This window comes from Lepus europaeus, chromosome 2 (genome assembly GCF_033115175.1).
Source record: "Lepus europaeus isolate LE1 chromosome 2, mLepTim1.pri, whole genome shotgun sequence".
NCBI lineage: Eukaryota > Metazoa > Chordata > Mammalia > Lagomorpha > Leporidae > Lepus > Lepus europaeus.
The window spans coordinates 76,040,673-76,064,762 of NC_084828.1; the positions used below are offsets into that span (position 1 = coordinate 76,040,673).

Below are 24,090 nucleotides of genomic sequence, written 5' to 3' on the forward strand. Positions count from 1 at the left end.
AGCCAATTTATCGATTTATTGTTTTGTACACTTAACGTTTAACTTCAGGGAGTTGTGATAATTATCTTCCTCTGTTGTACAGATGAGGAAGGAAATTATCTCAATATGTTTTTCCTTTTCCCAGTAAGATCTCTACTTATGAAAATCCTGTATGAAAGAACGTTTCGTGAAATTAGTGACAGTGGGCAGGGCTCGCTGATGCTGCCCGAGCCTGAGCAGGACACTCATGTGTTGCATGATCTGATGACTTTTCCCTCTGCTTCACCTTAGCACTCCCGTAGGCGGCCTGCTGATGGCACTTCAGAAGTACCACGGTGAGACTCTTCAGGAGAGAAAACAGAAGGACCGAAAGGCACTCCATGACCAGAAACTAGAAGAGTGGTAAGGAGCGCGTTAGACGAGGCAGCCTGCCCAGCTGCGGGCCCTGTGTAGCGGGGCTCAGGTAGCCCCAGTACTCTAAACAGACGTATGGTCAAAGGAGAGTTTATTTCTATGATGAGTTTCAACTCCTACTCGACGTGTCTTCTGATCTACTTAATTAAGGAGAATGGGAAAATGAAACATTAATTTACCTTTAATTTGATGAGGGTCTTTCTTTATATACATTTTTTAAAAAGTTAAAATGTTTATCAGTGCCACTTGGTTGCATATTTTGTTTTTCTGTGTTCTTTTTTCTTTTCTTTGACTGTGTTCTTGACTGCATAGGAAGCTACCTAAAGGGAATGCACATCAAGGAATGAGCTTTATTTGGTTTATTTATAAGGTGATATTCCCTTCTATGCGTACATCTACAGATGGTACAGAGCTTAGAAAGGGATATCACCTTTTAAATAAACCAAACATTCAAAGGATCTACTAGTTGCTATAGATGCAGAGGAATTAAGTAGGCACAGTGACTATTCGTGAATTACATGTCACAGAGGAGCACAAACACTTTCGCCTAGTCCATCAAGTCATTTCTGGGGTAGGGTAGTCAGATTGATAGCAGACTGCAGCTTCTGTGTCAGATCAACATAACAGGCTGCTGGCTAGTGCTCCTGAGTACAAATGATTCTCACGGTTCAGTTTCCTGGGTACGTGAGGTGACACCTGCTGTGGCTGCTGCTGTTTTGGTAATTGCATAGAAGAGCAATCATTTTTTCCGATGATTTTATTTGAAACCTCTATTTGTGCTAAATCACACACACAGAGATTTTTTAATATCTGTGCGGATGTTGTCCAAGGCCTTAGGTGCTACAGGTGAAAAAGCATGGATTTTAGAGCCAATGAAACCTTGAAAAGGGGACTTAAATCCCACCTACACTATGGGATAGTTCTGTGACCTTAACTGTTTTTTCTTGATTTCAAACCCTCGATTTTTTTCAGTTGTTCTAGGGACAGAATCATAACACAGTGCTCAATATATGTTCATGTCATTGCTCCTTCATGGTAGCAGAGCAGGTGGGCATATGGTTTTCTAGGTTTTGGATGAAACACTTAGAATTCTGAATGCCAGCATAAAATCTGATGTTACAGATTGTTGTCATGACTGGGCTTTTATCCCAGTAACGTGATTTATGGAGACTTAAAAGCATGAAAGCATCAGCTTATTTCTGGTTCTCTAGGTGTCATAAGAGATGACTTTTTTGAAAAGGAAGAGAGCTTAGCCATAGGATATTATGAAAATTATTCTTTCATAAATATAAATGATAACTGCATTCTACTTTAAAAAAGGGAAATGAGAAAAACTACAGAGATGACTATTGATTTAGATGGAAAACCTTAAGAATGGGGAAAATGATAACTTGAATTATAATATTAGAAGGATACTTTGGCAGAAAGACCATGTTAGAAATGTACATATATACATATATATGATATGTATTTTTATATGTGTGACATTTCTAAGAAGAGTTAATGCATTTTAAGTACCTTCTATATATGTGCTTCTTTGCTTGAAAATAACATAGTGAAATCAAATCATCTGAGTCTTAAAAATTGGCTTAGCAGAAAATGTAGAAAGCTGGCTATAGAGATATGGAAGAAAAAATGGTCAGATCTGTTTGAACTGAGTTAAGCAGAAAGTTATAAGTGACCTTGGACATCACATAAAGAAAGGAAGACACCAATACTTGATTTAGAAAATAAACTGAGCTGTTATTTGGAAATTAAATCTTAGCTCTTCATAAATATACATCTAAGATGTTGTCCAGACTGACTTTTACGTTACCATTGTAGCCTTCATGTAGTTCCTAGAAGGTTGGCGACAGAGTTTAACAGAGTGGCAGGGTACTCGCATAGCCCCAGCCTGAGGACAGGAGGACAGCCAGGCCCTGAGACTCCCACCTTCGCACAGGTGTTTCAGCCCCCACACGTCACCCTTGTGAGAACTCTGGGACCTGGTAACCTGGAATATCTTTTTATTTTTATTTTTTTAATTTATTTGAGAGGTAGAGTTACAGACAGAGAGGGAGAGACAGAGAGAGAGGTCTTCCATCCACTGGTTCATTCCCCTGATGGCCACAATAGCCGGAGCTGGGTAGGTCCAAAGCTGGGAGCCAGGAGCTTCTTCTGGGTCTTCCACATGGGTGCAGGGGCCCAAGCACTTGAGCCATCTGCTATTGCTTTCCCAGGCCATAACAGAGAGCTGGATCAGAAGAGGAGCAGCTGGGACTGGAACTGGTGCCCATATGGGATGCTGCCACTGCAGGTGGCAGCTTTACCTGCTATGCCACAGTGCCAGCCCCCTAGAATATCTTTCTAAATTTTACATAGTTATGGGGTATTATGTGATGTTTCATTACATGTATACATTATATAATGTCCAGTTGGGGAAAATATTTTTATCCTTTTAAGCATGCAATACTTCTTTACAGTAAAAACATCCCAAATTGTGTCTTCTATATATAGTACAGTATTCTATATACAGTATATAGATGTACAGTGCATTATCCATAATCACTGTACTGTTGTAATAGGACCTTAGAAAGTCATATTCCTATCTAGCTGTAACCTAGTACCTGATAATCAACCTTTCCCTATCCTTCCCAACCCACTTCCCGCCTCAGCCTCTGATAACCATCATTATCTATATAAATATATATATATTTTTTTTGACAGGCAGAATTAGACAGTGAGAGAGACAGAGAGAAAGGTCTTCCTTCTGTTGGTTCACCCCCAAAATGGCTGCTACGGCCGGCGCGCTGTGCCAATCCGAAGCCAGGAGCCAGGTGCTTCCTCCTGGTCTCCCATGCGGGTGCAGGGCCCAAGGACTTGAGCCATCCTCCACTGCCTTCCGGGGCCACAGCAGAGAGCTGGCCTGGAAGAGGAGCAACCGGGATAGAATCCAGCACTCCGACCGGGACTAGAACCCGGGGTGTCGGCCCCGAAGGTGGAGGACTAGCCTAGTGAGCTGCTGCGCCCGCCTATATTTTTAACCTATATACGATCACCTAATTTTTAGACTCCACATATGAATGAGATCATGTAATATTTGTCTTTCTGTGTTTGGCTAATTTTATTTACCATAATGATCCCCAGTTCTATCCATGTGGTTGCAGATGACAAGATTTCATCCTTTTTTAAGGCTGAGTAATATTCTGTTGTGTGAATGTACACTATCTATACTGGAGTATATTATGGATTAGAGCTGCTACCATGGGAGTGTCTATTCTGGTAATGTGGGAATCATTGTTAGCTTATGGGTAGAACAAGGTAGGAGAGAGAAGAAATGTAACTGTATTTGAAGTGTAGGGAAATGATGTGTGCTCATAAGCTGCTGCACCACACCAGAGAGAATAAGACAAGTACTATCTTTGTTTGCTTGTTTCAAATCTCTTACAGCTAAAACAATGGAGCAAATCTTGCTACATCCTTTTTATTCTTTGATTACAGGAAAGCCAGGCTACAAGTTACTGAGTTGCTCCCCGAGGAAATTGAAAGTAGCTTACAGAAAAATCAAGCTGAGGATGATGCTAAGAAAATTGAAGCTCTGCTAAACCTTCCTAGGAACCCTTCATCAACAGATAAACAAGACAAGGACTGAAAATGGCCTCAGCTTGAAATGCATCGCAGAGTTGAAGGAGCTGTGTGGCCACGTCCCTTGAATGCCAATGGCCAGACCGCTCTCTGGTCAGCCTCCCAGCAAATGTAAGTGCTGGCACCTGTGATAGCAGAGACCTACTCATATCATTATTAAATATACATGTTTTAGCAATTCTTGGTATAACAGTACCTTCACTTTACTTATCCTTAAATTTAAATACATACTGGTACCTACATTGATCTATTGATTGATCTGTATACAAAAATTTCTTTTTCCTTCCTGTTACATAGTAAATAAACATTTTCCAAAAGATTAAAGTTGAAGCCTACAGGTTGTGTATTTGTTCATGTGATCCCTTCAAAAGCTACTCTAGGAACCCCTGGGAGGGGAGGAAAGAGCCAGGTAAGGCAAATGGACTGGGAAACCCTTGTGCCCTTGGGCCCTGGGAGCAGCATGGGCCCAAATGTGTAGCAGTGTGTAGTTTTGTTTTAGTAAGTCTCCAAGATGCTTCCTATGCCATTTGAAATAAAATACAATTTTAACAAAAGAAGTCAGTCAGTGTTATGAACGAAACAGCCCAGCTTTGTTTTCTCTCCCGGTGTTTCTGACAGAGTGTGCTGTGTAGTGTGCAGGAATTACCTGGAAAAGCCACCCAGAAGGAAGCGGGCCTGCAGATTTTAACTATTAATAGGTGAGAAGGAAGCAAATGACTGAATTACGTGTACAGTAGTCCCCTATTAAAGTGGTTTCACTTTCCATGGTTTGTTATCCATAGTCAGCTGTGATTTGAAAATATTAAATGGCAAATCCCAGAAATAAGCAGTTCATAAGGGTTAAGTAGCATGCTGTTCTAAATAGTATCGTGAGATCCCATGTCATCCTGCCCGGGCCAGGGAGCACTCCTTTCCCCCCATGGATCCTTGTCACGCACTCTCCGTGCCTGCCAGTCACCCGGTAGCATCTCGGTTATCAGATAAACTGTCACAGTGTCAACAGTGCTTGTGTTCACATAGCCCGCACTGTATTTAACAACAACCACAAACCACAGGAGTGGTGATGTTGACAATATAGTATGCCAAAGGGAAACTGTGAGTGCGGCTTTTTGGTGGAAACGTGCAAGTTTTCAAAATACACAAGAGTACATTTGAAAGTTCGTGGAAAATGGAATTAAATGATAAGTTATTTTGGTGTAAAAATTTTCATAATTTTTCATAAATACATATTTTCCATGAACTTTCTGAAGTACCCTTGTATGTAAGATCCTGTACTATCCATGGTTTCAGACATCCACTGGCTGTCTTGGAATGTATCCTCTGAATGAAGGGGAGCTACTGCGATGAGGGAAAAACTTCTAGCATTTTATCTGGGTGTTGGACCTGTCTGTTGCTTCTCTGAGAATGCCGGTGCTCAGAAGAACAAGGCTCAGGAGGCAGTGTCGGGTTCCAGAGCAGACCACTGGTTTTGCCTCTCAGCCATGTAGTGCAACAGCCAGGTGGCCTAGAGCAAAGCTATTTTTCTCTGAAGTCTCAGGTTTTTCATCTGTTTCAGAATGTGTATTCAATGAAACAGTCCATATAAGGCATTTAGCACAGGGCACTGTTTAATGATAAACAGCAGTTAGAATCTCTGCACTGGTATCCTGGCGCTGTGATTTACATGTTGCGGCCACACTTCCTAGGCATGTTTTCTCTATTATCCCATTCATAAATTGTTGACAAATTAATAATTAGTCCCATCTGCTCATTTTTTAATTCACATTCACCTAATAGATTCCATCTTTCAGCTAGAAATTATACGCCTAGAGGGCTGCTTTTAGAAATAATTTTATTCATGTCACAACAATATCAATAATAAAAGTAAAGTACAACTTTTTGAAAAAACACATTTATCAAAGGTAATAAGTAATAATTTAATATAATTTATTTCACATTAATAACTTGTCCCCTAGGTTTATCCTAATTTGTGGTTAATTATTTTTTGAGGTCTCGTTTTACCAAGCCAGAAGATTATGAAACAATTATATGCAGCAGTTTCTGGTTTTTGTAGTTTCTTTGCTCTTAAATTCTTGTCAGCCCACTCTCTTTGTTTTCTTAAGAAATTTAGTTCTGAGAGCACCCATTTTAAAGTGTTCCTATGTTTCTCATACTTTGTAGGAGAATCTGGCCCCTTTTTAGCTACCAAAATCCACCATTTTCAACCCAGCTGCAACTGGGAAACTCAGTCATCTCTTGCTGTCCAGTTCCAGATTTTCAGATGATAGTGTGTGATCTCCCAAGCTTGAGAGGGGTCCACTGTGGTCCATTGGGTTGTGAAAGGCAGCTTCAGAGAAAGGAGTCAGGAATAACAGAAACCACAGTTGACTACTTCTTTTCAATTCTCTGCTGATGTCAGAAAGATCCAGAAGTACCAAGGAGGAAAAGCCACTTGGGGATCTGAGGAAGCACTATGGTATGTTATTATCACCTCTATCATTTATCTCTGAAGATAGCTTACTGCTTAGTACACATGCAGTTTAGAAAAAAAAAAAAAAAAACTGTCTCATTTTAAATGAGAACTTTTCATAAATATTTTACAAATGAGGTCAAACTAGCATAAAGCCATTTAAAGAGAGTGTCAGTCCAATATGAACCAGTAGATTGTAAATCTTCCAACTATTTCTCTCCAGCCTGTTACTCTGAGGTATGAAAGGCTTTCCTCTTACCTGTCAGGGAAAATACATTTTGGAGAGTTCTACTTTGTTCTAAACCTAGTAGGGAAGTGGGAGAGCATCAAAGAAGAACACAATGGAGAATGCAACTGACTAAATGCCAGTAATATTTCCATTATCCTCATACAGGGATAAATACCAATGTATCTCCCAAAGATTGCATTAGACATTTTTAAAAAAATAGCAACACTAAATCTTTCCAATATTCATCGGGAAATCAGACCAAGTCGCTGATGTTGACCTGATGGTGGACAGATTCTATTTCGAGAGGCACTTGACTGACATGTGTATATATATAAAACACTCTTAATAGCCCAGGGTCAAACAGGCGAAAGGAAAGAGCACCAGAGCCAGGAGATCTGGGTTCTGGCTCTGACCTTAACAGTTCAGTTCCCCAACCTAGGCCGCAGTGTCCTTGTCATTTATGAGACTAAGTATCCTCTAAAGTCCCTTCTGGGCCTAAAGAATTCTTTTGTTTTAAAGCCCTGTGCAAGGTCACCAGAGCTACTTCTGTGTCCACCATATTCCTCTAGACGCTTTCTGCAGAGTCACTGAAGGAAAGATCCATGAAGGGCAAGGTGAGACCCTCCTGGCCATCTGGTCAAGTTCCTGGAAGAGGTCAATTGCAAATTTAGGTGAGACCTGAGGAAACAAAATAATTATCCCTGCATTATCAATGGAGGAAAACTTGACACTTTTAAACTTTCTATCTCAAGGTCAAAGATATTCCCAACTTGAGATAACACAGTAAACCTTAATCGTGATAGTTAAAGGATATGAAGGAAGATCTAAGTTAGTAGAGAACTTAGAAATGGTCTGATGAGTTCTGCGTGAGGTGCGTAGCAGGCCAATGTTTCTTGAACACCAGCTAACACCTAAAGACCAACTGCTCTTGATCTTTGTACTCTTCTATATGTGAGGCAAACAAAGAAGAGAATTGCTCTTCTCAATAAGCCTACAGTCTGGTAAAGGCATGTGAAAATAAACCCAGCGGGTATATGATGTGCTATATACAAGTTCAGAGATGCAAATATGCACAAGATGGCTATAGAAGACTTGGTGTAATCTTGGATTCATGGCTTCATTGTGAAGTATGAGCAGATAACCAAAAGACTTTTTAAGATAGAGGGGAAAGTCATGGAAATCCTAGATAATTGCAGAACCAGGGGAATGGCACCCTGAAGAGTGGACAATAATCTAAAATGAAAACAAGATAGGAAACGGGGAGACTGCTTTGGGAAAAATTTAAGCAGTCATATTGGTGAAAAAAACCCAAGCTTGATAGCCAGTTTGAGTTCCGCTTTTGCTCAAACAAATGACCTTGTTTAAGTCACTCGACCACTGGGAGCCTCAGGTTGTCCAGCCATTAAACTAAGATGCAGCTTGCTCATAAGAGTTTTTTTATGATTCAGATTAAATAGTACTTTTGCAAAACATGAGCTGTTATATAAAGCCCAGATATTATTTTTTACTTATTTTTTTAAAATTATTTATTTATTTGAAAGAATTAGAGGAGAAGAGACAGAGAGATCTTCCACCCACTGGTTCACTCCCCTGATGGCCACAACAGCTGGGGCTGGACCAGGCTGAAACCAGGAGCCATCTGGGTTTCCCACGTGGGTGGCAGGGGCTCAAACACCTGGGCTATCTTTCACTGCTTTTTCCAGGCCATTAGCAGGGAGCTGTATCAGAAGTAGAGCAGCCAGGTCTCGAACCAGTCCCTGTATGGGATGCTGGCTTCACAGAAAGCAGCTTTACCTGCTACACTACAACTCTGGCACCATTTCCTTTATTTTTAAAGGCAATTCTACAGGCTCTAATTTCTTATGCCAGAGCTATCCTGATCTTTTGTAAGTCAAAACTGAACTGTTCACAAGGCTATAACTACCCTTGACCTGATGTCAGTCCTTAGATTCCAATGTTCCAATGTTTCTCTTACGTGAAAAGACCTGGAGGCTTTAGAAGAACACAAATCTGATTTGAGTTAACAGCATTAGTGTCAAAAAACCTAAGGCTATATCCAGATCCCAGATACAATTATCCCATTGTATGCAGAACCAATAAGACCAAAGTTTTGGACTCTTCACTGGCATCTACAGTGTTCACATGAAGCATCTGGAAACTATGCCATGTGAGGAACAATGGACAGAAACAGGATGTTTAGGCTGAAGAGATTAGCTGGAATGTACAGCATTAAAAGTTTTTGAAGCCTTTGCTACAGGCACTGGGGTCTCTTCAGAGTGTTTGGGAAAATGACATGACAGAGTAACTGAATAATGACTGAGATTCAGCTCAGTCACTGGTCAGTAGGATAAGTCTGTTAGTAACAGGCAGAGAAACCAATGAGGGTGTTACTGTGCTAGCACAAACTACCCCAATCTGTGTCCGTCACTCCTGGGAGACACAGGGGAGGTGAACGATGGGAACAAGTGGGCAGAATCCTACTGCAAGATGAACTCACAGCAGTGCTTTACAAATAAGGAAAGGCATGGAGCTGGCTGATGGGAGGGGAACATTTCCGAAGGCAGAATGCACAGCAAAGGAAGAGGCTGCAATAAGCAAATTGTGTGGGGGAGAAAGGAGAGGGGTGCCAGAGGGTGAGAAGCTGGGGCAGTAGGAAGACCTCGAATTTGGTACTGAGCGGAAGACAGACTGTGCCTCATGGCCACATGACCCCGTGTAATCCACATTGGTAGAGAACTAAAAGGTCTACCTTGCGATGTTCTGCTCAGCCCGAGGATTGTGCAGAGCCCAAGTAGATAGAGGACAGCCTTTTAGTTTCCACTGTCTCTTCATTCCTTCTTGTTCTTTTCCACCTTGCAACGTGTCCTTGGAAACAAGCACAAGCAATAAAGATGATAGGCGAATTCCCATCAAATTGTGCCCATACATTTCAGCTGGCCTTCAGACGGCCTTAGAACCAGTGGTTCTCAACCCAGTGGTAATTTCCAACCCCAAGCCCTCCTTCCCCCCAGAACATTTGGCAATGTTTGGAAGCATTTTTGGTTGTCACAAATGGAGCAAAGGATGCTACTGACATATAGTAAGTGGACACCAGGGAAACTTTCAAATAGCCTACAATACACGAAACAGCATTCTAAAAGAATTATCTGGCTCCAGATGGCAATGGTAGTATTGCTGAAGATGGGAAACCATGAATTAGGGCAGTAAGGCTGGGTAGTGTTGTACTAGAATGTCCCTGAGCCCATCAGATGCCTCTATCCCACCATTAGGGTGAGTTGTTCCTTGTAGTCTCCAGCGACTTCACCTAGCTTTGACACTTTTTGGGAAAATCAACCAATATTGGTCTTCCAGTGTTTGTTCACTATGCATGATTTCTACTCTAAGAAGGGTTCACCTTCATGGTGATTATGACCATAGCTCTAACCTAGCCATTCTGATCCATTTATTCACAAAGATTGAAGGGAACATTTGTCTGGGACCAAAATTTTAAATTCATAGGATAAAATATCCCAGACATCTCTTCTTTCACCAACCACGCCTTATCTTCTATCCAAAAACGAACTGCAGGTTGGTAAAATCACCCTTGGTCATGTATTTGCTTGACTTTATTCATGCTTCGTGTTCTCCTCCAAAAATTTTTTCTTGCCCCTAAATCTTGTCATTCTGCCTTTCCTCCTATTCCAACTCGAACATTAGGAAATCCTATAGCATGAGATGTTTTCTAGTTAACAAGCCTCAGTTTCCCCAAGCAAATGTAAAATTAGGGGAAAAAAATAAAGAACTAAACTAGAATGTGTCTCAAGAACAGTGACTTCTTGTCTTTGTAACTCCAGGGCCTAGGAGAGAACCATTGGCACATAGTAGGTGTCTAAGAAATGTTTGTTTGTCCAGTGAATGAATGACACTTGCTGGGACAACTAATGAAGACACTAAAGTTTCCTTAGTGTTGCTACAAGTAGGAGAAGAGGCTTAAACCTCAGAGAGGTGCTGATGGAACAGAGGTCACGATGATAACATGGAGTACTTACTGCAGGCCAGGCAGTAGAGGACTACCGCAGTGAGCACCAAAGCACCACTTACTGGGATAATGACCCAGAATGGAAGCTGATCAACGGGAGGCTCCTGCTTGGCTGTGGAAGGAAAAGAAAAAAGTCAGATGCAGGATTCTATTCCTCTTCCAAAAGCAACTCTGGTGTATTTCCCACTTCTCTGCCAAGTCAGCTCTCTGCTACACAGCTGCTAGCATTTTTGCTTGCCTAATTCTTCAATCAGACACATGCTTATAGTCAGATGTCAGGTACTGAATGTGAAAAAGGCAATTTGAACTTGTGCATTTACTGAGTTAAGATAGCACATGGAAGATTTTAAGGAGATATTTTTAAAGTGATCTTGTCTTAATAACTTATAGCTAAATTACTATGAATTACTACTAATGATTAGTTGATGTGTCATGATTAAATGAACCTTATTTTCCCTTGTCTAGCTGTCACACACACACACACTCACACATACTCACAGTAGCTGCCAAAAACTAGAAGGACCACTTTTCATTCACTTTCAGACACTTTTTTTTTCTAACCTTCCAGCCTAGAGTTTCTGGAAGGATTACAAAAGGCTCTGTGAAGAGCAGAGTGTTTGTGGTTTGCATTAAGTGGGACCATCCTGGAAGTGAGCTCTGCAGACCAGCTCTGAGCTGCAGTTCCAATCCCACTAAGAACACAAGGGGGACGTGCAAGAAAGCATATGGGAGAGGAGGAGGAAGGTGTTAGCTTATGGGGTACTGCCCCATTCCTCCTTATCAGGAGCAGTAGGTATACCAAGTGGTTTTCTTTTCTTTTTCTTTTTTTTTTTTTTTTTTTGACAGGCAGAGTGGACAGTGAGAGAGAGAGAGAGACAGTGGAAGGTCTTCCTTTGCCGTTGGTTCACCCTCCAATGGCCGCTGTGGCCAGCATGCTGCGGCCAGCGCACCGCGCTGATCCGAAGGCAGGAGCCAGGTGCTTCTCCTGGTCTCCCATGTGGGTGCAGGGCCCAAGCACTTGGGCCATCCTCCACTGCACTCCCAGGCCACAGCAGAGAGCTGGACAGGAAGAGGAGCAACCGGGACAGAATCCAGTGCCCCAACCGGGACTAGAACCCGGTGTGTCGGCGCCACGGGCGGAGGATTAGCCTATTGAGCCGCGGCGCCGGCCTACCAAGTGGTTTTCAACCCCTTCGAGGAGCAGTTAGCGACAACATCTGGGGAAAGGGCAGGGACAGGGATTGAAAGGAATGCTAGCAGCTCTTCCTCTTCTGAGTTCTCTGGAGTGGCTTACAAATAAGCACAAAACATTTATCAGCTTGCGATCCAGCTGAAACCTTCCCCTTTTCAACCTCTATGACAGCACAGCCTTCTGTTTCTGCTTGTTGCACTCAGGTTTTTGTAGGCTCTTCTTGTTGGCCTTTAGTTGTTCCCATGGCTCTGTCTGGGGCCCCATTCTCCTCTCACCGGCCCCAGTCCTCCCACATCCAAGGCCTGCAATGCCATCTGCTTTCTATACTTGGAAGTCATATTTCTGAGCTCCTGATTTTAGTTTTAGCTATTGACCTTATGGCTGGATGCCAGTGCCTCCCCCCTTGATGAAAATGGAATTCAATAGATTCTTTCCAAAACATTTCTGCCACCTCTCATCTCCCATTTTCATGATTGGTGACACCAGTTATTATCCAAATAAGAGGGATTTGTCTTCTGTGTGCTCAGTTAATTTCTCATGAACTTCCTACTCTACATTCAGAAAAATCTCTACTGCTGATGGCTTTTCCCCAAATCTCTTACAACAGCTGTCTCTGTCCAGACTCTTCTCATCTCCCACCTATTAGCCTCCAAACTGGCCTCTTTGCCTCAGATGTCATAGGCTCTAGTAATTCCTATACTGCTGCCACAGCAATCATTCTAAAATGCCATTTTGATCACGGTACACCTGTCAGGTAGGAAGTTAGAAATTAGCCTATGTGTGAGAGGGGCCGTAGGAACACAAAGCATCTGCAGAAGCTCACCTTGGAAGCAGCCCAGGATTTTACACTACAAAGTCCTGCCCATACCCTGATAACTTTCCAGGTGGTCTTAGCCTTCCTCCCAAGGGAAGCTTCCCAGGAGAATCCTCTCTGCTCAGCACCAAATAGGCCATCTGGTCTGATAACATTGAGCAGGCCCCCTAGGGGAGGCTCCTCTGCCCAATGCCAGGTGGACTCCCCAGTCTGATAACACTGAGTAATGAAATCTTGAGATGAATTTCACCTAATTCACACTCAGCAAACTCTTTGTTCTGAGGAGGGGAGGAGGAGGGGAAGGAGAAACGGTGGGAAGAACTGGACCCTTTTCCCTTATAAGCCCCAGTCTAAATACAGACGGTGCACTCAGCTCTCAGCTCTCTCCTGAGCTGCCTGCCTGGCCTGCCAGGTGTATTATCTCCATTACACATGTAACCGTGCTTTCTGAGTGGCTGGGCACTCTCAGATTCTGTCCCATCTGTTCTGATGGATGCCCTACCCTCATTAAACTTTGCTTGCCATTGTTCTGTCTCACGCCTGAATTCTTTCTTGCACCAAGACAAGAACCTACACCACCCATCTCCGGTAACGTATCTACCACTTAAAGAGGAGAAACAGTTGCTTCCCCCTGCCTTTTTCCTTCTTTTTTCCTAAAATACCAGATTGCATGGAGGCAAGTGATTACAGGGCTGGCCTGTACAGATCAGAATGACACAAATAACACAGAAGCCCTTCCTGTTGTCCTTTAGTCTGGAAGCATCACCAGTCTAGCTCACTCCTTCCTTCCTCCGTGAGGCTACTCCACACCCATGCACAAGCTTCACTCAGTGAGGGAGGGGATGGTGTGCCTGTAAGGGCAAGGAGGCAAGAACAGCAGCAGCAAATCAGCTCTGTCTGTATGCTTTCTGGGAACCTGGTATCACATCACAGAATCCCACGTGCAAGGAATGGGAGGGCATCTGGGCACATAGCTCCCTAGACGTCACGAGTGGTGCTCCCTGATTTACCGCCCTCCAGTTTATCGATGGATAACCCACTTGACAGGCCCAGACTAAAAGAATCACATAGCCAATCTCTCGTAAATTTGGGTGTTCTTATTTTTTTCTTCAAAGTTGGGTGTTGATATTGATAGTGACATTGACCTGTTACATTTTTAGCTACAGGTTACACACCTGGTGTGTGTGCAGCCAGCTCTTCACTGCACAAATACATTATTTGTTTATGACTCTTGCTCTACATGAGGCCCTCAGTCCAGTGAGTGAGATTTGAAGTATTTGTACACTAAAGCCCTTCAACCACAAAAAACAAAAACAAAAACAAAACCCTATGCGTTGCCAAACAGCACACAGGCCAAACCTGGCTTACCACCTGCTTTGTTAAGTACAACGTGTTGGGACACAGCCATGTCATTCATTGATGTCTTGTCCGTGACTGTTTTTTCTCCAACAGCAGACCTCAGCTGTTGCAGCAGAAACTGACTCCAAGGCCTAAAATATTTATCATCTGGCTCTTTTCAGAAAAAATTTAACCAACCCCTGTCCTAGACTATCACATTTCCCCATATTCCAGATATCAAGAATGTCTAAAATACGAGTCAAGCTACAATTACTGATTTATCTCCTATTACTCCCCACCTTTAGTCAGAATAAGCTAAAATTGGCTCAATAATGATACATCTATGAAGTACAAATAAACTTAGAGCTAATAAATTGTCATTATGACTCAAACCTCATTTTCATGTGCATTTTAGATTTCCTAAAAGATGATCGAGAGAGATGAGGTAGGCGTATCTATGAAATCATGTCAAAATGTGGTTTATGCCACCTGCCTTTACCTGGCCAGCTCTCCTCCCAGGCCAGCCAAGTAATGAAAGTCAACAGAGTGCCTTCCCCTAGGAGGTTCACACCTCCCTTAGGATGTACCCCATGTGAAGAGATAGATAGGTCTGGGCCTCTTAACTTACAAGGCCTAAAGCCCACCAGATTATTATCAAGCCCCTTCTATCAGGTTCTATTTGCCTCTCAATCAGAAAACTTAATTGTAGCTTAGACAGCACCTTTCTTAGCTCCTCTAATAATGACTCTGTCCTTTGTTCTAGACCCTGTCTAGCGTACTTGGGCCTCATTCCTTTGTAATCATAACCTCTACTCTACCACCAGTGGCTCTACTCCCAACCTGTGTGTACTGAGGGTCCTCATCCCCACTTAATGCTGTATAATTGTTCAAACCTGGTAAATGCCACTCTTAGGATCATTGGTTACTATCCTCACCCTGTCTTTTATGACCTTGTCTAAATATGATCAGAGGCGGCAAACTTGGAAGGCTTCCATAGCCTTGGCAACTCATGACGACAGCCTAGGGTGGTTACTGGCGCCATAAACTAGAGTGTCAATTTGTTGGGTCAACAACAGGAGCCACTGTGCACTTGCTCCTCATGTGGGATCTCTGTCCTTAATGTGCTGTACATTTTGATTTGATACTATAACTAGTACTCCAACAGTATGTTTCACTTTGTGTGTCTATGTGGGTGCAAACTGTTGAAACCTTTATACTAAATTGATCTTCTGTATATAAAGAGAATTGAAAATGAATCTTGATGCAAATGGAAGGGGAGAGGGAGCGGGAGAGGGGAGGGTTGCGGGTGGGAGGGAAGTTATGGGAGGGGGAAGCCATTGTAATCCATAAGCTGTACACTGGAAATTTATATTCATTAAATAAAAGTTAAAAAAAAAATGTGGTTTATATTTGAGCTAATTTTCTCAGGAAATTTCATCTCACTGCCCATTGAGGAAAATAGTTAAAGAATTTTCCCAAGGACTGAAAGATTGGGAGTAAATCATTCACCAGAATTGACTGGTAAGACCCTATCTCCTCAATTACAAGTCACAACAAGAAGTAGATGTAGTGCATGATGCGACTGTATATTACATAGTATACTACATATTTATGTGCCATGGGATATCAAGTGCAGTGGGATGTTTCTTACTATGCAGTCCCAAAGCCCATTTTGGGAGTAGGGCCAAGAGTTCTGTACGATTAGTCACACATACTAGGCCCCTGTTTCAAGCATCTGAGTTCTGTAATAACTCAGTGTGGGCTTAACATGCATATGTTTATATAAATCCAATTTTTCATGTTATATTTTCAGATGAAAGACAATTCTGCAAATAAAGGATTTGCTCAAAAATGACCTCTTTTTTCAGGCCCTGTCTTCAAGGAGTTTATAGTTCACTTTCTTTACCAGGCTTGGCTCTGAATGAACTAGTAGTTCTTTTTTTTAAAAAAAAAAAAACAATTCACATTTACCGACGATAGGCAAAGATTTGAAACTGTGGGCCATGGGAGTGGGGTGCCCTAAAACAAACTTCCAAAGCCCTGAGGGCGTTTTAAATCAGGACACGCTGTAAGCCATTGTAACTTCCCACGAGGATTACCAGAGGGATACCAGTTCCTAGAATTCTGAATTTCAGAATCTTCATTAAAAGCAACTAAAATTAGCCTAATAGCATGATCATATCACATTCAGTGACCTTAACAAGTCATAGTAACCATTTCATTTGCATATCTGAAATACTATCAAAATTCCAGATGCCCAATTCTTAAAATCCTGTGGGCTGGATTGTTTTCTTCGGGGTCTGTGCGCAGTAGGAACTCCCCAGGATGAGGAGGCTTACGTTTGCTCCAGGGGAAGATCTGGGACACCGACAGCTCCCCATACTTGATGAGACACACGATGCTGTGGTTATTCGTCACATTGAAATCCAGTTCACTGCTGACGGTGTAGAGCTCCGTGTCTAAATCCTGGTCAACCGTTGTGTTGACAGCGGTTAATTCTTCTCCGTCTTCCATCCAGGCGAGGCGAGGCTCTGGAAAACCTCCAGAGGCGGAGCATCGTATCCTTTTCACGTTAGGGGCTGGATGTCCAATGTCGGTTATGCTAGGAACAGGGAAGTCAGCTAAAGAAAGAACAAGGATGGAATTAGGCGCCGTTACATAGTCTGTGTGTGTGAGTTTTTATGTTTACCAAATCAGCTAGCTTTAATAAGAATCATAGAGTGGGTATGATAGGCAACTTCCCATCAGCCGCTAATAATCACGTATAATCCTTAGAGTAACTTTGATTTGAATTGGTTCTTTTAATTCTTCGACTTTTTAAAAAGATTTATTTATTTATTTGAGAAGCAGAGTTAGAGAGAGAGAGATAGAGAGTGTACTTCCATCCAGTGGTTTGCTGCCCAAATGGCTGCAACAGACAGGGCTAGCCTGGGGCAAATTCCAGGAGCTAGGAATTTTCATCCAGGGCTTCCACATGGGTACAGGAGCCCAAGTACTTGGGATATCTTCTGAATTCCAAGGTGCATTAGCAGGGAACAGGATTGGAAATGGAGCAGCCAGGACTTGAACCAGTACCCATATGGGATGCCAGCATCACAGGCTTAACCCACTATGTCACAACATCAGTCCCCTTTGTCACTTTTCATGGTGATAGGAAGGCGCTTTTAGAGAAAGGAGAAGTAGGTTCATGTGGCTGAATGACACTTGTGACTGTGAGAGGTAAGAGAAATTAAGAGATAACATTCATTGGGCTCATGTCTGTCACATCTGGACATTATCTTATTTTGTCTTCATAATCGTGAGAGGTAGGTTGCAGACCAAAAACAAAAAAGGTCAAATATCAGTAATTTCATACATTTTTTTAACCTAATATAGTTTCCATCTTTTTTTTTTTTTTCTTTTAAAGGATTTATTGGGGACAGCACTGTGGCGCAGTAGGTTAATCCTCCGCCTGCTATGCCGGCGTCCCATATGGGCACCGGTTCTAGTCCTGGCTGCTCCTCTTCCAATCCAACTCTCTGCTATGGCCTGGGAAAGCAGTAGAAGATGGCCCAAGTCCTTAGGCCCCTGCACCCATGTGGGAGACCGGGAAGAGGCTCCTGGCTCCTGACTTCGGATCAGCTCAGCTCCAATTGTTGTGGCCATTTGGGGAGTGAACCAGCAGATGGAAGACCTCTCTCTCTGTTTCTCCCTCTCACTGTCTGTAACTCTACATATCAAATAAATAAATAAATCTTTATAAAAAAGGATTTATTTATTTGAAAGGCTGAGTGTTGGGGGTGGGAGGGGGGAGAGAGAGAGAGAGAGAGAGAGAGAGAAATCTTCCATCTTTTGGTTACTCCTTAAATGCCTGCAATAGCTAGTGCTGGGCCAGGTTGAAGGCAGGAGCCAGGAATTCCATCCTGGTCTCCCAAGTGTATAGTAAGGACCCAAGTACTTAGGCCATCACCTCCTGTTTCCCAGGCACATTAGCGGGGAGTTGGATCACAAGTAGAGTAGCTGGGACTCAAACGCACACTCTGCTACTGCAAGTAGGCATCCCAAGCAGTGGCTTAACCCACTGAGCCACAACATTCAACCACAATCTCCATCTTAAAATAAGCAAACCACTCAGTGGCAGAACAGAGATCTGAATTCATGTTTTTCCAACCCCAGAGCTTGTCCTTTCCTGCCCTTCCTGGTACTTTAGGTACACAGGTGGCTCTCTTCCTCTTTACTCATTTTTTTTTAATTTAATTTTATTTATTTCAAAGAGTTATAGAGAGAGGTAGAGAGAGAGAGAGAGAGAGAGTGAGAGAGAGAGAGGGAGGGAGAGGTCTTCCATCCGATGGTTCACTCCCCAGATGGCCACAACTGCCAGAGCTGCACCAATCCAAAGTAAGGAGCCAGGAGCTTCTTCCAGGTCTCCCACGTGGGTGCAGGGGCCTAAGGACTTGGGCCATCTTCTACTGCTTTCCCAGGCCATAGCAGAGAGCTGGATTGGAAGTGGGGCAGCCACGTCTCCAACCGGTGCCCATATGGAATGCCAGCGCTTCAGGCCAGGGTGTTAACCCACTGTGCCACAGCGCCAGCCCCCTCTTTACATTTTTTTTTTTTTTTGCCTTTTTTTTTTTTTGACAGGCAGAGTGGATAGTGAGAGAGAGAGACAGAGAGAAAGGTCTTCCTTTTTGCCGTTGGTTCACCCTCCAATGGCCGCTGCGGCCGGCGCATCTCACCGATCCGAAGCCAGGAGCCAGGTGCTTCTCCTGGTCTCCCATGCGGGTGCAGGGCCCAAGGACTTGGGCCATCCTCCACTGCCTTCCCGGGCCATAGCAGAGAGCTGGCCTGGAAGAGTGGCAACCAGGATAGAATCCGGCGCCCCGACCGGGACTAGAACCTGGTGTGCCAGCGCCACAATGCGGAGGATTAGCCTGTTAAGCCACAGCACCGGCAACATTTTTTTTTTTTTTTTTTAACTAGACTGAGCCTGACCAACCTGTTCCATAACCCAAGAGCCAGAACAATGACAGGACCGCGTCTGAATCAGCTTGCATGGTCTTGCCTCTCCTGACTGCTTACACCCAAGGTAACCACTACCCTAAACTTGTGTTTAGCAATCCTCGTTTTTTAAAAAGTAGCCTTTTGCTCAGGTAAACCTGTGTCCAGACTGTACAATACCGAGTCCATATTCTCAACCACTGCACTTTACTGATTATGCGACCATTCTGAAAAGCCTTGAAAAGACAGGGAGGTCCTCCAGCGTTTCTCCAGAACCCCTGAGGCCTTCTTGCACTCTCGTGTCCCCCAGTAAGATTCTGAGGTGCATGCAAAGCAATGCATAGGGAAATGACTGCAGCACACACAGGAAAATGGCCCCCCTCCTTATTCTCACACGGGAATTTAACTGCTCAGCATGAATGGGGGGATTCAAGTTCCCGTACTTCATTCTGTGGGATGGGCTTTCTGCTCAGGATTCTGAGTCCCACAGAGAGGTCAGATAGCACAGTGGTCACCAAGAGGAGGTGGTAAAATAGCTTTGAGGACTTTTATTTTTTTTTGGCACAGTGGTGAAGATGCCCTTGGGATGCCTGCATTCCACACTGGAGTGCCTGCTTCTTGCCTCATGTTTTGCTTCTGATCCAGCTTCCTGCTAATGCGTTCTGAGAGACAGCACTGGATGGTTCAGGTACCTGGGGTCCTGTCACTCCTGTGGGTGACCCGGATGGAGTTCTTGCTCCTGGCTTTGGCCCTAGCTGTTGCAGGCATTTGGAGAGTGAACTAGATGATGGAAAATTCTCTCTCCCTCCCCCTTTATTTGTGCCTTTCAAATATGGTGAAATAAATAAAAAATTTTAGAAAAGTAATTTTGCCTTTGACCCTAGGCCAACTACATAACTGCTTTTAGTCTTAGTTTGCTGATCCATAAAATGGGGGATAATAATACCATCTCCCAGGATTCTAAAAAATTAAGTAACATACATGTGGCTCAGAACCTGGCACACAGGAAGTTAGATGATGGATTGACTGTGGGTCATACATTTGTTTTCTCTTAGATGTGTCCCCTCATTTAAATCATGTGACCAACTGAAGGCTTCCAGGACTGCCCAGTGATGGGGGAAAAATGAGGGGAAGGAGAAATCATGACAAGTGACTATAACTGCCAGGAAAGTGAAGAGTTGGCCTTGGATGTAGTTGAAAGTAAAGCCACCTTTTTGGGGAATGAACTTTGTTTGTAACTGGAATTTGTCGTGTATCTATCTGAGCCATTTTTAGTTGGAGTTATTATTTCTTCCTCATGAATTTATCCTTGAGATGAAATCATCACACTTGAACTTGACGTCAAAAATATTCCCCTGGTTTCTTACAACATCAGTTTGTCTGGACTAGCACGTCCAAATGAGTCGCGTTCTAAGTTGTCTCTGTACTCTTCTCAGGAATGCCAGTGCCAGCAGGGTCGTCTGACAAGCCATCCTTTCAAGGTCTGCACCGGCCTGGAAGAGCCTCAGTTCTGTCTCCTGACTTGTGGAGGGTGACTGCCCCGGAGGCCTTGCCACACTGCGCACCATCAGGGAATTACTCCCGGCATCTCCTTTTCAACCAGTTAGCTCTAGCTTCTACCACACGTTAGTGGGGAGGGCTAGGATTGTCTTACAAGGAAAGGAAGAGGTAAGCACATTTTAGGGAAGGAAAAATCCTTTAACCTAACTTGTTAACTAGTATAGCAAGTTTTCAAATATGCTGATTAATAGAGGTTTTCATATGAGGATACTTCAAAAAGTTTATGTAAAACGGAAGTAAAATTTATTTTGGTGCAAAATCAATTTGAAATTCATGCACAGTTTTTTCCTAATACATATTTTCCATGTACTTTTTGAAGACTCTTTGTATACTTCTATGTTGATATTTTATTACCATCTTGTAATGTTTTTTAAAAAAGATTCCTTTATTTATTTATTTCGTTTGAAAGGCAGAGACACACACACGAGAGAGAGAGAAACAGTGAGGGAGCACTCCCATCCACTGGTTCATTCCCCAAGGCCCCCGACACCAGGGGTTGGGCCAGGCTGAAGCCAGGAGCCTGGTATTGCACATGGGTAGACGGTACCAAGTCTTAAAGCCATCGTCTGCGGCCTCCTGGGCTGCACATCAACAGGAAGCTGGCAGCAGGAGCTGAACTGGGACTCAAAAGTAGGCTCTTTGGGATGTGGGCATCTTAATCGCTGTGCCAAACACCCCGCCCCTTGTTCTGCTCTCTTAGCTACTGTTGAATCATCAACTTTTACTATTTTCCCGAGACGTCTCTATTTTAGCACTGAAAAACTTGGCGTCTCGAAGAAACTCCTCCACCCCAAGCGAAAGAGGACACCTGGTTACCGCTGTGGTTTGAAGAAGTTTTGTTCCCTCTGAAACTCAGGTTGAAATTTCACCCCATTTAGAAGTGTTAGGGGTGAGGCCTTTAGGGGTGAAGGGCTCTGCCTTGTGAATGGATTAAGCCATTGCCAAGATGAACTTGGGAAGGTGAAGCTATCAAGTTCTCACGCCTTTTGCTCTTGCCAGGGTGTCTCTGTGCTTCCATATCTCTGTGCCTGTTTGGCAACCGGTGTCATGGTAACGGACAGGTCCACCTGCTGGGCTAGCTGCCCACAAGTCTGTGATGTAATGGTTTGGCTCTGGGCCACATTTATCTGTAACCCATATAAGCTAGTGGGGGGCACGGCTAGATGCAGTTGCCTGGGGATGGATGTGGACACATGTGCAGCTGTTTGTGGTTGTGTGGAGATGTCTGACCACCATTGTGGACACAAAGGCGGAAATCTCCTGTGGCTCCACCACCAGTGGCTGTTCCTTGTGCATTTCTCACTGCACCACTATATGGAAAGGAGAAAGAAACCCACAAATGGCTCCGAGTTGTTCTCTGCCCTGTCAGAATCTGGATCTGCTTGTCATGGGCCTAAGCCCCGGCATACAACCATTCATGTAACTAATGGGTTAATGGGCTACCTCGAGAGGGGGTCCGCTATTAAAGTCTGGCCCAGTGGCTCCCTTACCGTGCTATATACCTCGTGCCACCAGCAAGAAGGCCATCACCAGACGTGAACCCTTGACCCTGGGCTAGAGCTGTGAGTCAAAATAAACCCCTTCTCTTTGGAACCTGCCCAGTCTGTGATACTGTATTATTAGCATCAGAAAATGCACTAAGACCACCACTCTAGCCAAGTCTACCTTAACTTCTTGCTTCTCAAATTGTGGGCCTCAGCAGTGGCCCAGGCACCACCTGGGAGCTTGTTAGCAGTGCAGACTCCGAGATCCGACTCCAGGCCTGCTGCATCCGAACCCGCAAATCCCCAGGGGATTCACAGGTGCCCTTACCATGGGAGAGGGGCCTTAATTGACTTAATTGAAAAATTCAGCCTCGTTCTGGGTAAAATTAGATTTTCTTCTCTATCAAAACTTGGCTCTCCTTGGCCTACTTCTCTGGGTATTGTGTCAGGGAACTAAGTACTTCATGTAATTAACTAATATAGGCTGATATGGACTTTTTAATAATTAACTACTGCATGGCAATATCTCCCCAGACAAGACATCTTCATTTCTAACAAGCGTCTTGTACAGGGAGCTGTTGAAACAAACAGGAATGGCTATAATGCTGAGAATTTCTGAAATCAGTACAGGTCAAAATTTTAGAAGGGGTGGGCTTCTTAGTACCCCTCCAATCCCATCTCCATGTAGTCATTTGCCCTGTCCACGAGTAGGGAATACACTGAGTGAGATTTAAGGAAGTTCCATGAACTTTGGCCTACTCCATAAGCCTCAGGTGTGACCCATGGATATAGCTTCATTGTTAAAGAGCAAAGCAGGGACAACAGTAAGGAATTCACTAAGGATCTGCTGAAGTTATCTGTTACCAAGGTTAACCACTGCATTTGATTAAGTAGGAGGTTTGCTTTTCACTAGAGTCTTAGGTGCCCAGGAAAAAGGAATCTTTGAATTTTAGGTGTGAGGGACTGGCCCAGAGCTGCACTTTCTCAGCAAGGGCTCAGGCTCCATCAGTGTCCTGTCGTCCTAGCACGTGTGATGAAGCGAGGCTCCTCCCTGTCAAGGATGAGAACGCTTGCCCATCACAGGAGGTGTATACACAGGGCTTTCATTCAGGAATTTGTCATAAATCATGCATGCAATTCTCTGACACTCACTTTGCAGGAGTGACTGTGAGATGCGAGTTTCAAATACGCAAAAAATAAGTGATGTTTTGAAAATATGAGAAGTCAAATAACCGATACTACTTGAGCAATATTTCTCCCTGCACGACTCCTTTACCTTTCCCACACACTCTCAGAGGCACACGTGCATATTGTTGGGTCACGTGCAGTTAGTAGTGAAGACACATAAAAGAAAAAAGATTGTCTTCTTGTGATTCAGGATTTTACAATGCCCCAGGATGATTGTCAAGAGCTTGAATTTTCAATGTACAGGAAATGTTCTTTAGTAGATACGTCTAGGCCACCTTAAGAAATCAGAGTATTTTGTAAGCTAAGACTCAACCCTAAGGAATGAAACGAAATATATCGTACTTTGGTAAAATTTTCACACAAAATCAACAGACATTTGGCTTTAAGGGCATGGAGAATCCGCCAGTCTAGAGTAAACCAGAAAATCCCACCAACCTCTGATGGACAGTGTCACGGAGGTCAGGTGCTCCCGTCTGAAAGACCCGTTCTCGTTCTTCTGAACCACGCAGGTGTAGGTGCCCTTGTCCGACAGGCGCAGTGCCAGGATCACAAGGGAGAGGTTGTTAATGATGTCGGGGAAGGTGCGGTTCTTGTACTCAGGCCACACTTCCACTTGCCCAGAGATGATGCTCAGCACCATCTGTTTGTCCTTCTGCCAGTATATGCGCATTCTTGCCAGTTCATCAATAGAAATGTTGTAATCACAGGACAGTGCTGCCATTTCTTTCACCGACTTGGTGACCTGGCTGATACCTATGGAGAGGCAAACAGAACAAGATTGTTTATGGATTAATTATAGATTCCCTCAAGAGCAGGAATCCAGA

General features: G+C 43.6%; 2 protein-coding genes across 2 annotated transcripts in view; one reads left to right on the plus strand and one right to left on the minus strand.

Moving 5' to 3' along the window:
- The window catches only part of TIMMDC1 (translocase of inner mitochondrial membrane domain containing 1), a 31,958-nt gene extending 27,629 nt beyond the window's left edge, over positions 1-4,329 (plus strand). The window contains exons 6-7 of the mRNA XM_062208585.1: positions 271-381; positions 3,874-4,329. Coding sequence (XP_062064569.1) covers positions 271-381; positions 3,874-4,024 — 262 coding nt within the window. The 3' untranslated portion in view covers positions 4,025-4,329. The remainder of the gene's footprint in view (positions 1-270; positions 382-3,873) is intronic.
- A 2,569-nt stretch (positions 4,330-6,898) lies between these two features.
- CD80 (CD80 molecule) overlaps positions 6,899-24,090 on the minus strand; it is a 31,250-nt gene continuing 14,058 nt past the window's right edge. Inside the window, exons 2-6 of the mRNA XM_062176897.1 lie at positions 23,702-24,019; positions 16,397-16,678; positions 10,724-10,825; positions 9,445-9,560; positions 6,899-7,373 (exon numbers count right to left, since the gene is read on the minus strand). Coding sequence (XP_062032881.1) covers positions 9,460-9,560; positions 10,724-10,825; positions 16,397-16,678; positions 23,702-24,019 — 803 coding nt within the window. The 3' untranslated portion in view covers positions 6,899-7,373; positions 9,445-9,459. The remainder of the gene's footprint in view (positions 7,374-9,444; positions 9,561-10,723; positions 10,826-16,396; positions 16,679-23,701; positions 24,020-24,090) is intronic.